We start from the raw sequence: 15,209 nt of genomic DNA, 5'->3' as shown, positions 1-15,209 counted from the left end.
AACCAGAGACCACTTTACTACCCTGCCTGATTTTAAGATAGTCTGGAATAGTGATTCAGATGTTCCTACTTTGATTGGCTCAGCACTGACCCACAGTGCAAGATCGAAGCCCCTGTTTTGTTTCCAGAAAGCAGTGCAGTCTGCTCAGTTTGTTGGGTATGTATCAGCATTTCTAACAATCAAAATACTGAGAAACCTTCCAGATTAAAACAGAAAGTTAAGTTTTGGTTCTTGCTTTGCCTTGTGCTGTGGTTTCAATGCTCAATATTGAGTTGATTTTTGTTAATATATACAGTACCTGGCCAATTCATTCTCCTGCAAAAAGGATAATTGTCAGACAGGACATTAAAAATATACACAAGCAGGTCAATGGGTTTTGTGCAGCTCCGTTAGGTGTGTCAAGATGATGGCGTAGCTATCCACACGTGGCTTAAGTATCTGATGTGATTTTTGTATGGAGTTCAGTCATTAACATAGTTTCTCATGGATAAGTTGTCAGCATGGCTACCCAACCCAATTGCTATAAAATTTGTTAAAATTTATTCACTAAAGTTACATGCTTAATAACCCAATGCAGATTGTTTTAATTTCACTCTGCCCAAGTATTCAGCTTTGACAGTGAATCCAGAATGTAGCAATTCCTGATGAGTATCTAGATGTTTTTCACTGTTTATGTACCATATGACTGTTCAATGATTCAATTTCAGATGCTGCAGTTCAGTCCCTTGCTTTTCACCCCCTCCAATGTAAAGATAGCTTGAACAATATCATCACCTTGTCAAATGGTTAAAATTTCACATGTCCTCTAACCCAATGGATGGGATGGTAAAAGAGTTTTTATACAATTCCTTCATTCCACTTGCTTCTCCACACTACAAGTGCTGTCATAAGCAGAGTAATCATCACTGGGATCATAATGAAAGGTCCTACTATGTTGTTTGGAGGATCCCCCAAAGCTCTCCCAGAGATGGAACAGTTTGCAAAATATTCTTTGTGGATGATAACGAAGAACTGGTCCACCACCTGATTTGGCCAAAAGCAGTCCATCTTGTTAGCAATCAAAAACGTGCAGTTTGTGAGATCTCCATAGGAACTACAAAGGAAATGAGAGCATTTTGTTAGCAAGCACAGTGCAAAGGTACCACTGGAAACATTTGAATGCAGACAGAAATGAGACTCATCAAATTAATGATGATCTGTGTATAAAACAGAATTACAATGTGGAAATTAGTAAAATGAACACATGCCCATAAGACACAAATACTTATTTTTTTTGTGTGACTCAGCTTTCTGACCTGATGAGTAATTAATTTACAGCCAAAACTTTAATGAGCATGTCTAGTTCTAACATTTGTTGTTCGTCTTTCAATGTTATAGAAAACTGGAGACATGCCAACTGAAGAATGCAAGGCGGGGTTTTTAATGAGAATTACAGATACTGTAAGAGGGTGCCGAAAATAATTCTGGGACAAAACTATGCTATTTCAGGGCAGGGAGGCTCTTCCACAGGGGGTTAAGCTGTAGAAGATACAGCAAACAAAAATGTAACCAGGAGGAGCAAGAATCAGCCAGAGAGATCTCAGGTCTCCTTCACTAGTCGATGAGATTATGATGGATGCTGATCACTTTCCCCATTTAAAAATATATTGATCTTGGTTTTGATCATACTCTGGTACACAGATGTGACCACCTGTCATAATAATTATGAGATAACCTGACTCTCTGGGAGCTTGCCATTGGCTGTGGTGTTTCCCTACCTGTAATGGTACTTCAAAAGTACTTACTCTACAACCATAAGCTGACCCACATACTTTACAGGAAAAAGTAGGAGTTACTGAATAAATAGTCTTTCTATTTTGTCAATGTTTAATGACAAACTTTTGAAACACTGATTGTCAGCAGCCCAGATCACTCTGTTTTACTATTGTTTTCCTTCTCTTTCCAGCTCCTAAGCTTCAACTCTTCTAGTAGGCACATCACCAAACTTAGCACTGAGCAGCTCAGAGCAAGAATGCCTCTCAATCAAGGCTATGGTTAGTTACAAATGCAGGCATATGTCCCTACACTCAAAGGTTTCATTCTGATACACACACAAACACCTTACAGATTATAAGAGATTGAAAACTGGATATATGTTTTCTAATGCATTCCTACACACAGACATTTGCATATATATAAGTACACATAGATACAGTGGCATGCAAAAGTTTGGGCACCTCTGGTTAAAGTTTCTGTTACTGTGAATAGCTAAGTGAGTAAAAGATGACCTGCTTTCCAAAAGGCATAAAGTTAAAGTTGACACATTTCTTCAATATTTTAATAACTTTTTTATTTCCATCTATTACAGTTTCAAAATAACAAAAAAAGGAAAGGGCCCGCAGCAAAGTTTGGGCACCCTGCATGGTCAGTACTTAGTAACACCCCCTTTGGCAAGTATCACAGCTCGTAAACACTTTCTGTAGCCAGCTAAGAGTCTTTCAATTCTTGTTTGGGGGATTATCGCCCATTCTTCCTTGCAAAAGGCTTCTAGTTCTGTGAAGATTCTTGGGCCTGTCTTGCATGTATTGCTCCTTGAGGTCAATCCACAGATTTTCCATGATGTTTAGGTCAGGGGACTGTGAGGGCCATGGCAAACCTTCAGCTTGTGCCTCTTGAGGTAGTCCATTGCGGATCTTGAGGTGTGTTTAGGATCGTTATCCCGTTGCAGAAGCCATCCTCTTTTCATCTTCAGCTTTTTTCCAGACATTGTGATGTTTGCTTCCAGAATTTGCTGGTATTTAATTGATTCATTCTTCCCTCTACCAGTGAAATGTCCCCCCATGCCACTGGCTGCTACAAGCCCAAAGCATGATCGATCCACCCCCGTGCTTAACAGTTGGAGAGGTGTTCTTTTTCATGAAATTCTGCACTCCTTTTTTCTCCAAACATACCTTTGCTCATTGCGGCCAAGAAGTTCTGTTTTAACTTCATCAGTCCACAGGACTTGTTTCCAAAATGCATCAGACTTGTTTAGATGTCCTTTGCAAACCTCTGGTGAGGAGGCAGGAAAGGTTTTCTTCATGAAGGCAATACGTGTTGCTGCACAGTAGAACAGTGCACCACCACTCCAGAGTCTGCTAAATCTTCCTGAAGGTCTTTTGCGTCAAACGGGGGTTTTGATTTGCCTTTATAGCAATCCTACGAGCAGTTCTCTCGGAAAGTTTTTCTTGGTCTTCCAGACCTCAACTTGCCCTGCACCATTCCTGTTAACTGCCATTTCTTAATTAAAGTACAAACTGAGGAAACGGCTACCTGAAAACGCTTCGCTATCTTATAGCCTTCTCCTGCTTTGTGGGCATCATTCATTTTAATTTTCAGAGTGCTAGGCAGTTGCTTAGAGGAGCCCATGGCTGCTGATTGTTGGGACAAGGTTTGAGGAGTCAGGGTATTTATAAAGCTTTGAAATTTGCAATCACCTGGCCTTTCCTAATGATGACTGTGAACAAGCCATAGCCCTAACTAGCTATTGAAGGTCTGAGACCTTGGTAAAAATTATCTGAGTGCCCAAATTTTTGCATAGTGCTCCTTTCCTTTTTTCACTCTAAACTTGTACAAACAAAAATAATACACTAATCTTGCTTAAAATGTTGAAAAGAATGTTTCATCTTTAACTTTATGACTTTTGGAGATCAGTTCATCTTTACTCACTTAACTATTCACAGTAACAGAAATTTTGACGAGGGGTGCCCAAACTTTTGCATGCCACTGTACAAGGAGGCATGTACACAAACTTCTTAGCAGTCTCAAGATTGCAGATGATTTGCTTCTATCCTGTTAATTTTCACTGACCGTTGCATACCAGTTACCACTTGGCCTTGACTGGGACAATTATCGACCAGCTCTGTTGCACAGATATTGTACACACACACACAACCATATGTTGGCCACACCCTCTTTACCTGTCTCAGGTATCCCAGCCTCCTCCCGCGATCCCTTTCCACTCACTTCCCTTCCTTCGTCTCTCCCCACCTCCACCTGCCAAGTGCTTGCTTGCTTTGCCTCCCGCCCACTGCCCTCTTCAGTGATGCCCACTAATTGCCAACCATACTGCCCTCTGGTCCCAGCAGTGGTGCTGCCTGATATCAGCATATTGCAGTCTCTGTGGGGAGTGCACAAATCCTCAGCCGATGGAAGTGGATTCATCATGAAGGAGCATCTCACCCACTCTCTGCCATCATTCACGCAGCACTCGCAATATACATGCATGGACATACAATCATGTGGATATTCACCATGTCAAGAAAGGTGTGTCAGGAGTGAGAATGACAGTTAATTATTACTTCCTCCCTATTGCAGTGAGCTGAGCTACATTAGACGTTACACTGGTTAGTGCACTCAGCACAGAGAGACAAGCTAAGCAGGCCTGTGATTTAATCTTCAGCTTCAATGTTCAACCCACAAAGAATGAAAGATGTGATAACACTGGTGAGGACAGTGTCGTTCAGAGGTGGTGAAATAATTCGCTGTCCTTTGCAATGTTTTCTAATGAACTCCAAACATACCTTAGTGTTTCTTCCCAGTCACACCAGAGTTTCTGTCCAACATCTGTCATCTGAAATCTGTAGGCCTCCAAACAAATGTGTTTAATAAGATAGGAATAATAGGCTTCATTGCAGGCGGAGAGCAGATTAAGTTGATTTACTGTGAACAAATATAGATACAACTTTAGTAAGTCAGTTAGAGCTTTAATAAACATGTACCCTTCACAACTGAGGCTTATGGATTCTGGTTTAACCCCAGGAATCTTACATGACAATAGTCAGCACTTAAGTATTGCACTTACAAAGATACCATCTTTCCAATATAACAATAAACTGAGGCCCTGAATATCCTCTCAGGTATCAGGTAAGGATTCCATGGCAACATGGGAATAAGCATTGAGGGGTCATTATTCAAGATGTGGGTGTTTTGAGCGCCAGACTTGAACGGGAAGGATAATGAACCCAGGTTATACAAGTCTCAAAACTTAAGACAGAGACTAGGATATAAAAGAGAAAACCTTCTGAAATGAGGCTGAGAGGAGAGTTAAACCAGAGCATGAAATGATGGGAAGCAGGCATTCAAGGAGTGAGGGGGGATAAGGTGTGGGGAAAGCCAAGAAGATTATGTTAGAACAAGAATATCTTCAAGAATATCAGCAGCTTCACTATCCTGCAGCATTTGACAGTTCAGGATTGGGCAAGTTCCAAAAAACGTTTAATATGCAAAGAGCCAATCTGTGTCATTTAGTTTCAGTGATATGGTTGTGAACGAAATGCGTGATAATGGAAGAAAAATATGAGATTTGTAAAGGAAGATGAAATAAGGTTCAACATGGTGAATTTGAGCATCCTGAGAGAGCAGACCTCAGAGGCTCCTGGATTTATATTTTAGGTTCTCTTGATACCAGAGATCTGGGGAGTTGCTAAGATTATCAATTCGACATCAATGGTAGGGATAATTTTTTTTAAAAAGAGATTTTAATACAAGACTAAATAACCAACTACGTGGGTAAAGAAAAAAAATAATAGACAGCATGTGTTTTGAAGGAACTATCATACTTAAAGAATGTTTTCCAGTGGTATGGGGAAGTGCAGTGGATATAGCGTACATGGATTTAAGCCAATCTTTAGCAAACTACAACATAGAAAATTACTAAACAAGTTTAACAGGATCTGAATTTAGTTGGGAGTGACGAGTCTGCACAAGAAAAAGGTTTCAGAATTGGCTAAGAGGAAAAGAACAGCCTAAGAATTAAGAGCAGTTTGTTCAGAAACATTGGAAATGGTGCCTCAGATAGGACAGTTCTAGGGCCACTTGTAGTTCAAATATTATCAATAAATCTCCTATAGGCTGAGAGGAAGTGTTATTCAAATCTTCAGTTAATGCTGAAGGAAATGGCTTAAAGAAACAGCAGCAGATGCAATTCATTATTAGTGTTTTATTTTAGTAAAAATAATGGCAATATTTATACTGTAAATGGAAGTTGGCTGAACACTATGGGAAAGTAGAATGTATTGGAGGTAGGAAATGTGTTAAAAAGCTGTAAAAAATCCCAAATGGAATTGTGCATTTGTCACAAATGCTCAGAACATTAAAGCACATAAATATTAATGAGATTATTATTAGAGTTTCGATAATGGCCCAGTAGGAATACTGTGTTCAATATTGGGATTCATAGTACAAGCAGCATACTTACAGAACAACGTGGACTTAGCTGCACAGCATTGGATGGTTACCAGGTAAGTGATCCATTTTTGGGCAAGCTTTAACAAGGGCCAGCACAGATTTTACTGCAATGTGAGGAATTGCAAATATAAAAAATCCCTTGCAGTGCTCCTTGTGTAGAGGAACTTGAACCACGTTGTCCTTGGGGAACTTGTCATTGGGCATTCCCTGGACACCGGTTTTATGAGCACAACAGACTAGGACACCTTCCTGGTGAGTGCATTATAAGTGAATGAAAGCCTTCTTACAAATGGGTATTAGAGAGCTAAAGAGTATACAAACTTCAGATTGAACCCTGCATTTGAACAAATGTCTGCAGCATATTTTATCTGAGTTTTACATCTGTGTAGTTAGATTGACTAGAGGGCTAAGAGTTTCTGTGGCATCCAGACAAACCAAACACTCAATAGGAAAAGAATCCTCAGATGTAAACTATCTTCTTTTGAAGGGCACTAACTTCACCAAATGCTCATAAACTTTATATCTCACTTTTCTAATAGAACCATAAATAATAAAATATTTCAAAACTATTTCAAAGTATTGCCAAACAAAATTTGACATCAATACAGACCAAAAACTTGAGTAGAAAAGTACCTTTTAAGGAACATCTTCAAGGAGGAAAGATTGGTGAAGGTAGGGGTTTAGGTAAAGAATTCTAGATCTCAGGGCTAAAGCCACATCTTTCAATGGTAGGGAGATAGAGGACAGAAATGGCAGCATATAGAAAACCAAATAAAGCAGGTATAGAGAATCAAAGATTTCAGTATTGAAGACATTCAGTTCTTTGTCTTTGTACTAAAGCACTACAAACTAATCACAGGACCTGCTCCTTTCCCATTACTCTGAAATGTTTCCTGCTTGAATTATTTCAATCCATAAATGGAATTCTCTACCTTTTCCCCATTTGAGTGAACCCCAAAACTTAGTCCTCTCTCCTTAGTGAAGGTATAAGATTGGCAATCCAGCATCATTGAACAACCAACCATAGGTTTACAGCATAAACATTTTTTCTAGTTTTAAGGAGATCTATCAAATCTACTCTTAGACTCTCCTACTCCAAAAGAAATAGTTCTCATGTTTTGGCTCATAACTTTAGTTTTCACTCCCTGGCACTGACCTGATGAATCTGTGCTGCTACAGATTTGACATCTACAGCTTTGACATCTATTTTATACTGAGACTCCCAAACCTGCATGCATTACTCAAAATATAAACTATGTGTATACAAATGCAATATAATCTGGATGCTGAGAGTTGTAAATACAAACAAAACATATGCAGGAAATACTGAAAAGCCTGATCTGGTAAATATTTCATCACTTGTCTAAATCTATCATTACTTGCTTTTGGATCTATGGAAAAGTTGCTTTTTATTATTTATTCATGTACTCTCTAGCCTAATTTAGGAATCTAAATGATACTGCCCTCTTTATGACTTTAATCACTAGATAAAGATCATGGAAAGATTATTTAAACTAATTTAAAAGAGAGATGCACAATTAAAAAATGATCACAATGAGTATAAAAATCCAGCAGAGAGATGCGGAAATTAGACAGACTAGAAGTGAATACAATAAATAAAGTCTAGCAGATAACATGAGGAAATAGATTTTGAAGCAATTTTTTTAAAAAATGAAACATAACATACTATTGAATTAGACCAACAAGACAGCATCTCCCAATACCTGCAGTCTCTCCACCAAACACTCAACACTTAGAGGTTTCCTTCTATGTGGCACTCAATCCTGACTTGGAAACATATCCCTCTCTGCTTTGATTGCCACTGGGACAGCTGGGAATTTAAATTAGTAATTAAATACATTACAGGCTAGCATCAGTTCAGAAACCATGAAACTACTGGATTGTTGGAATCTGGGTCAAGGGAAGGAAGTCTATCTACTGAAACTCCAGTCTCACAGCAACGTCAATTTCAACTTCCTAAATCTTGCAATATGCTTCTTGTTTCTTTTTGACTACATTTGCAGCATCTGTCATCGCCCAAGGTTCCTAAACCTTGCCATCCTTGTTCCTCACAGAAACATGGGCCTGAATTCTGACCAGCTAGCCTTCAAACAACACCAACATGTTCAATGTTGACTTACCTAATAACAGCTGCTCCCAATCTATTTGCTCCAGCTCTTGACTAATACTGTTGCAATTAGCCTTTCCCCAATTTAGCACTTTCACCATAGATCCAGTCTTGGCCTTATCTAAACTAGCTGAAAACTTAGTTATGATTACTGTTCCCAAAATGCATTCTCACTGAAACTCTGATCACCTGGCCAGGCTCATTTCCCAATACAATATCTAGTGTGCCCCTATCCTGGTTGGATTATCTACATATTGTGTCAAGAAACCCTTCTGGGTACACCTAAAAATTCTGCCCCATTTAAGCCTCTGGCACCAGTCAATATTGGGTAATAATGTTTGTTTCTCAACATCCATAGGCATCCAGACTGGGGAATTCCCATTTACTTTTGTTGGAACATATGTCCCATATGTAAAATGTCAATATTACTAATAATACAAAAACAAACATCATTGTACTGTTAATTTTGATTACAGAACACTACAAATACTGGTGCAACACACAATGATAAAACACCATGGGCCACGGGTCTCCTGTGCTGTGAAGGACTAAGGATCTAAACCTTGTTCATAACACCAACTGGTTAATCAGGATAAGAGTGGGTATGAAATTATTCTGAAGCTATTCGCCTTCATCAGTTGGGGCACTGAGTACAGGAGTCGGCAAGTCATGTTATATCTGTGCAAGATGTCTCTGAGATGACACTTGGCGTATTGTGTGCCTTTCTGGTTACCACACTACAGGAAGAATGTGATTAAGCTGGAGAGGGTGCAGGAAAGATTCACAAGGATGTTGCCAGGACTAGAGGGCTTGAGTAAGGAGAGACTAGCTAGGCTGGGACTGTTTTCCCTATAGTGAAGGAGGCTAAGGGTTGACCTAACAGAGGTTTATAACATCACAAGGGGCAGAGATAAGGTGGATGGTTACAGTCTTTTCCCCAGGGTAGTGGAGTCTGAAACTAGAGGATATAGGTTTAAGGCGAGAGGGGTACAATTTAAAGGGGATCTGAGGAGCAAGTTTTTCCAAACAGAGAGTGGTGGGTACATGGAATAAGCTGCCAGAGGAATTAGTAGAGGCAGGTACAGTTACTACTTATATAAGACATTTGGACAGGTACATGCTTCAGAAAGGTTTGGAGGGATGTGGGCCAAATGTAGGCAAATGGGATTAGTTCAGGTAGGCACCTTGGTGAGTATGGACAAGTTGGGCCTAAGGACCTGTTTCTATGCTGTATGACTAATACTGCAAGTTGCTACATAACAAGTTATATTGACTCTATATAAGAGTGATCAACTAATATAATTAGTTACACTAAAAGTGAACAAATTGATAGTGTATTTTTTAATCTTTACAAAGTAAATTCGACAGTAAATAAAAAAATCAGAAAACTGCAGATGCTGGAAATTCGAACTAAAAACAGAAAATGCTGGAATCTTTCAACAAGTCAGGCAGTAATTGTGGAAACGGATTATAGTGTTTCAGGTCAAAGATCCTTTGGAAGGGGAGAAAATCATTTTTTTTAAGGTACTGCCTTCTACATTTGATCCTCACAATGTAGTTTCCTCTATGTTGGAGAAACCAAACATCGATTGGGTGATGCCTTGAGGAACACCCGTGTTCAGTCTGCAGGTGTGCCCCTGAACTTCCTGCTACCTATCAGTTCAATTCTCATCCCATTGCAACTCCTGCCTGTGGCCTGCACTGTAATAATGAGGCCCAAATGCAAGCTTGAGAAACAGCACCTTACCTTTCCCCCCGATCATATTGCAGCCTTCCAGACTCAATGCTGAATTAAACAGTTTCAAGTAACTTACCTTTATATTTGTGCAGTTCTGCTGTAGGTTTTGTATCTGTGGTGTTAACTCCGTTTTTTAATTCCCTCCCCCTCCATTACTAAAACCCCACTTGCTGGACATTCCCTGTGCTGTGGTGTCAGCAGCTGTGGACAGTCCGCAGCTTTTACATTTTCCTTGGTTTGTATTCTCTTGCTAACTTCCCCTATAAACCTATTCATTAGATGGCGTAATCAACAATTTATCATTACAGAAACCCTGACCTCGCCTTAGCTGAGATATTCCATTGTCCGCACCATTCCCCTCCCCACCGTCTCTGCAAGTTAAAACTAATTTATTTTCCCTTTCTTAATTCTGATGAAAGGTCTTCGACCTGAAACATTAACCTCGTTACTCTCTCCACTGATGCTGCCTGACCTGCTGAATATTTGCATTTTCTGTTTGAAAATTCAGCAGTAATCGGTGTTATTTTGCAGCCTGCGAATGCACCGGTGCTGGTGGCTGCACATTTGCTGTTCCTGCATTAACAATCCCCACTGCTGAGAGCGGCTGTGTGGTCACGGCGACGACAGTTCGAACTACTTGATTTCCATGTTTCAAACGTTACTCTCAAAACCAAAGCTCGTTAACGTTTAAAGGCACTGAATTTCTTTAACGACGTTGAGAAACTCCCCCTTTTCATTTGTCTAAGGACACAGCTACTGAGAATGGGAGACTGTAAGAAGGCGTTTGATAAATATACACGGTGAACGATGGGATTTTAATTACGCCTTTAAACGTTCCAGAGGCTGGCTGTCGGTGCACAGATATCAAATGGCATTTGGGGGGAAAGGACGCACTGACCTCAGAAGCCTCCCATGCGCTGCATTTGCTAGTTGTATTTGCTCTTCGCCTCAAAAACCAGAGTCCAGGTTCCACTTGACGAAGTTTAGAGGGGTTGGGCAGCAACTGTGGTCAAACGGTTGCCTCCCGTCATTGCCAGAATTTGACTGCCAGTGACTGGTCAGGATGCCACCCATTGCAAGGGGTTCTAGAGATCTCTCGTGTCATTAATTAGCAAGATAGAACAGCCCCATGATTGAATCCCCCTGCGTTTCAGTGACGAACCTCCGTGCCTCCCAGTCGCGGTCAGTGTGTGTTTCTTTGTCTCGGCCATCTCTTCACCGCTCCTGCTCCCATCTCAGGCTGATTATTTCCAGCGATCTCCGCCTGTGCCTCAGGCTGTTTCCATAGCTCTGTCTGCCCCTGTGCCTCAGGCTGTGACTCCCTAGCTCTCTCTGCGCGCCCCAAGCTGTGTTTCCATCGCTCTCTCCCTGTTCACGTTTCCTTGGGTGTGTCCATAAAGCTCCATCTGTCTCACCTTGGGTCTCCAATAGCGCTCTCTGTCCATGTCTCTCAGGGGGGCGTCCCTTTACTTCTGTGTCCCTCGAGCTCTCTTTCCGCGTCTCAGGTTGCTTCTCCATACCCTCTCTGTGCGTGTCTGAACCTGTGCTGCTGCAACTCTCTGCGCCTCCGTTCCCCTCCCTCCTCCTGTCTGCCTCTGTGTGTTTCTCCCCGTGCTCTGTCTATACGACTCTCTAGTTCCCCTTCTCCGACACCATCTCTGTCCCTCCCACCCTCACTAACCCACGGTGGTTTCCCGGTGTGAATTGTGGGGAGCCGGGTAGAAGCAGAGAAAGGCACCACGACCTCATGAGCCGGGACCCGACCCTCCGAGGCTAGCACCAGTGCCCAGACACAGCCTTTGAACGGGGGAAGGGGAAGCCGAAGGCAGGGAAGCCACGGGGCAACTTACCGAGCAGCAAGGTTGCGAGCAGCCGGCCGGTCCACGGAGCCATTCCGACAGACGCGGTGTGCGCGGCAGCCAATCCCAGCTCGGTCAAACCTCCAACCCCCGACTCAGTCTCCCCAGCACCAGGACTCCTCCCCCAGATCCGTTCTCTCCCCGAGCACAATTAGCCGAGCCTGACTGAAACCTGCCAGTGAGAGCGACCGACCCGTATACTGAACTTAGAGCAAGAGATCCACGCCTAAACCCTCGCAGTGTTTTCAAAATCCAGGGAATGGTCTTAAAACCCAGACAATCAGACCGAAACCCGCAGACCAACCTTAGTACCCCAAACCCACACTAACCGAAAGGCACAGTCTGGGTCCAAATCCACAGGTTGACCCTTAATCTCACAGACTAACCAATAGAATGATTCTGAAAACCGCAGTGGGCTCGGCCCTCACAGATCAGAGCCCACACGCGAAACATAGACTGATCCCAAATTACAGTCATGGTGTGAGGGTTGGAGAATTACGTTGAAAACTGCAGGATAATAGATCATTATTAGGATAAACCCAACGTTCCGTTTTGGCTGGCATGGATAGAATGGGCCAAATGGCCTCTTGGGTGATAAATCTCCATGATTGTAAATCAGTGACCCAAGGTCTCACGCAATACCCCAGAAGTTGACCTTAAAAGGAAGCTTCGAGGCTGCTAAGCAAGATAAAAGTCCATGGTGTTAGAGGCAAGGTACCAGCATGGATAGGAAGTCAAGAGCATGGGGATGAAGGGGTCCTTTTCAGGATGGATGTCAGTGACCAGTGGAGTTCTGCATGGGTCAGCGTTGGGAAGGCAACTTTTCATTTTATACATTCAAGGAACTGATAGCATTGTGACCAAGTTTGCAGATGATACAAAGATAGATGCAGGGACAGGTAGTGTTGTAGAGGCAGGGAGTCTGCAGAAGGACTTGGACAGGTTGGGAGAATGGGTGGAGTGGCAGATGGAACACAGTGAAGGGAAATGTGGGATTATGCACTTTGGTACGAAGAATAAAGGTGTAAAACTATTTTCTAAATGGGGAGAGAATTCAGAAATCAGAGGTACAAAGGGACTTGGGAATTCTAGTTCAGGATTTCCTTCAGGTTAACTTGCAGGCTGGGTCAGTAGTAAAGAAGCCAAATGAAATGTTAGCATTCAAGAGTACTAGCAATATAAAAGCAACAATGCCCTGCTAATGCTTTATAAAGCATTGGTCAGACTGCATTTGGAATATTGAGAGCAATTTTGGGTCCCGTACCCAAGGAAAAATGCGCTGGCCCTGGAGAGGGTCCAGAGGAGGTTCACAAGAATGATCGCAGGAATGAAATGCTTAACATAAGAGGGGCATTTGATGGCTCTGGGCCTGTATTCGATGGAGTTCAGAAGGAATGAGGGATGCCATTGAAACTTACCGGATACTGAGAGGCCTGGATAGAGTGGATGTGGAGAGGATGTTTCCATTAGTAGGAGTGTTGAGGTTCTGAGTGCACAGCCTCAAAATAAAGGGATGTCCTTTTAAAGCTGAGATACTGAGGAATTTCTTCAGCCAGAGGGCAGTGAATCTGTGGAATTTGTTGCCACAGAGGGTGGTGGAGGCTGAGTCATTGGGGATATTTAAGGCATAGATCCATATGTTTAGATTGGTAAAGGGGTTAAGGGTTATGGGGAGGTGACTGGAGAATGGGGTTGAAAAACAAAAATCAGTCATGTTTGAATGGCGGAGCAGACTTGATGGGCTGAATGGCCTAATTCTGCTCCTATGTCTTATGATCAAAACAGTAGACTGACCTTGAAGTCTACAGATGGACACCAACAATAAGAGTGATTCAAAATCCATAGAGGAACCCACTAAACCACAAAGTTATCTGGTCACTGATTGACATCCAAAACCAAGAGTAATCATGGACCCTCTCGTCGACATTGAATCCCATGTTGTGATCCTAAAAACACACAAAAAGCAGAATCAGAGGGGAGATCCCCAACTCAGAAAATGATTCCCAACACTCACACTGACCCACCCTCTCCCCAACTCACAAAACAGGCAATGGAGGCTCGGAAACAAGCAGTGTGAACCTGAAACTTACAGTGAGTGATCGCAAAAACTGGAGTGATCCTGGAAACTTTACAATGGCCTCAATGCTAACAGGATGATTGTGAAATCCAGAGTGATGAGAAACTCAAGTCAAGAGAGTGAACACAGACCATAAAATTCAGACACTGACATTATTCAACACACAGTAAGCCAACACACACATGTAGTAAAAAAGCAACCTGGGAAAATACCAGCTGGTAATGAAAAACAAAGCGGTACCTCAGAAACACCATGACACCCAGTGACCCCGACACCCAGAGTGACCCCAATAATCATGAAGTGACCCTCAAATGCCACAGTAGCTTCAGAAACCATAATGACCCTGAAATCTATGCAATGGCACAAAAGTCCCCCTTGTGACACCAAAACCCATAAACTGATACATGTAGACTGATCTTAATATCTGCATAGTTAAAATCCAGCATGATCCTATAATGCATACCAGCACCCCAATCCCACAGAAGATCCAGACATACCCAGAATGACTCAAATTCAGAGACTAAAACCCACAGACTAATCCAAACCCAACAGAGAAAGTGCATTCTTAATGCAGATGAAGCGAAATTTGAAAATGGGATGGGAAAATCCAGTTGTTGCTTCATGTCAGGACTAGCGATACATTTTGGAAAAGAAAATAGGTCCTTCCGAGTGAGCATCAGGAGTTAAAGAGATAAACTAAAAAGTAGGGTTGCAAAGGATCATTGTTCCTATTGGTTTCCTTTTCTTAGGCAGTCCCTCATAGAAAATGATTGATTAGGAGAATTAACAGATTTTAAAAAGGCTGGTAGGGGGTAAGATGGGTTTCTTTTCATGGAACACTGGTACCAGAACATCATGAAGGCATAGGTTTGATCTGAAGTTAAGTTGGACGAGTCCTTGCGGATGTGACAAAAGTTTTAATCAAGGAAAATGAGGGGCATGAGGGTGGGGAATCTGAAAGAAATGAAACAAGTCTAGATAAGAATGAAACAGGAAAGGAGACAATACAAACTGAACAGAGGCAGGCCATCATGACACAGCTAAAGATGTCAAAAATAGTGAGGTGAATGGGATTTGGAATAGAGCTAAAATTTAAATGATGTAAACAATGAATGGCATTTGAGGTTTAATGAGTCCCAATATGAGTTTTGAATCACTCCTGTAATAAAACAGGTGATCTTGAGGCCATAATTGATATAA

The 15,209-nt window shown here is 41.8% G+C and overlaps 1 protein-coding gene across 2 annotated transcripts; it reads right to left on the bottom strand.

Moving 5' to 3' along the window:
• Positions 1-517: 517 nt before the first annotated feature.
• Positions 518-12,040, bottom strand: ramp1 (receptor activity modifying protein 1). 2 transcript variants are annotated; one of them, XM_052022610.1, is made up of 3 exons: positions 11,924-12,040; positions 4,542-4,680; positions 518-1,093 (listed from the first exon to the last, which is right to left on the bottom strand). In XM_052022610.1, the coding sequence occupies exons 1-3, from the start codon at positions 11,964-11,966 to the stop codon at positions 838-840; spliced, it is 438 nt and encodes a 145-aa protein (XP_051878570.1). In that variant the 5' UTR covers positions 11,967-12,040; the 3' UTR covers positions 518-837. The 2 variants fall into 2 exon arrangements, with proteins under 2 accessions (XP_051878570.1, XP_051878562.1); XM_052022602.1 differs by lacking the exon at positions 11,924-12,040 and adding an exon at positions 11,236-11,564.
• Between the last annotated feature and the right edge of the window lie 3,169 nt (positions 12,041-15,209).

This window comes from Pristis pectinata, chromosome 1 (assembly GCF_009764475.1).
Source record: "Pristis pectinata isolate sPriPec2 chromosome 1, sPriPec2.1.pri, whole genome shotgun sequence".
Taxonomy (NCBI): Eukaryota; Metazoa; Chordata; class Chondrichthyes; order Rhinopristiformes; family Pristidae; genus Pristis; species Pristis pectinata.
This window is presented reverse-complemented; position numbering and strand designations above follow the sequence as displayed.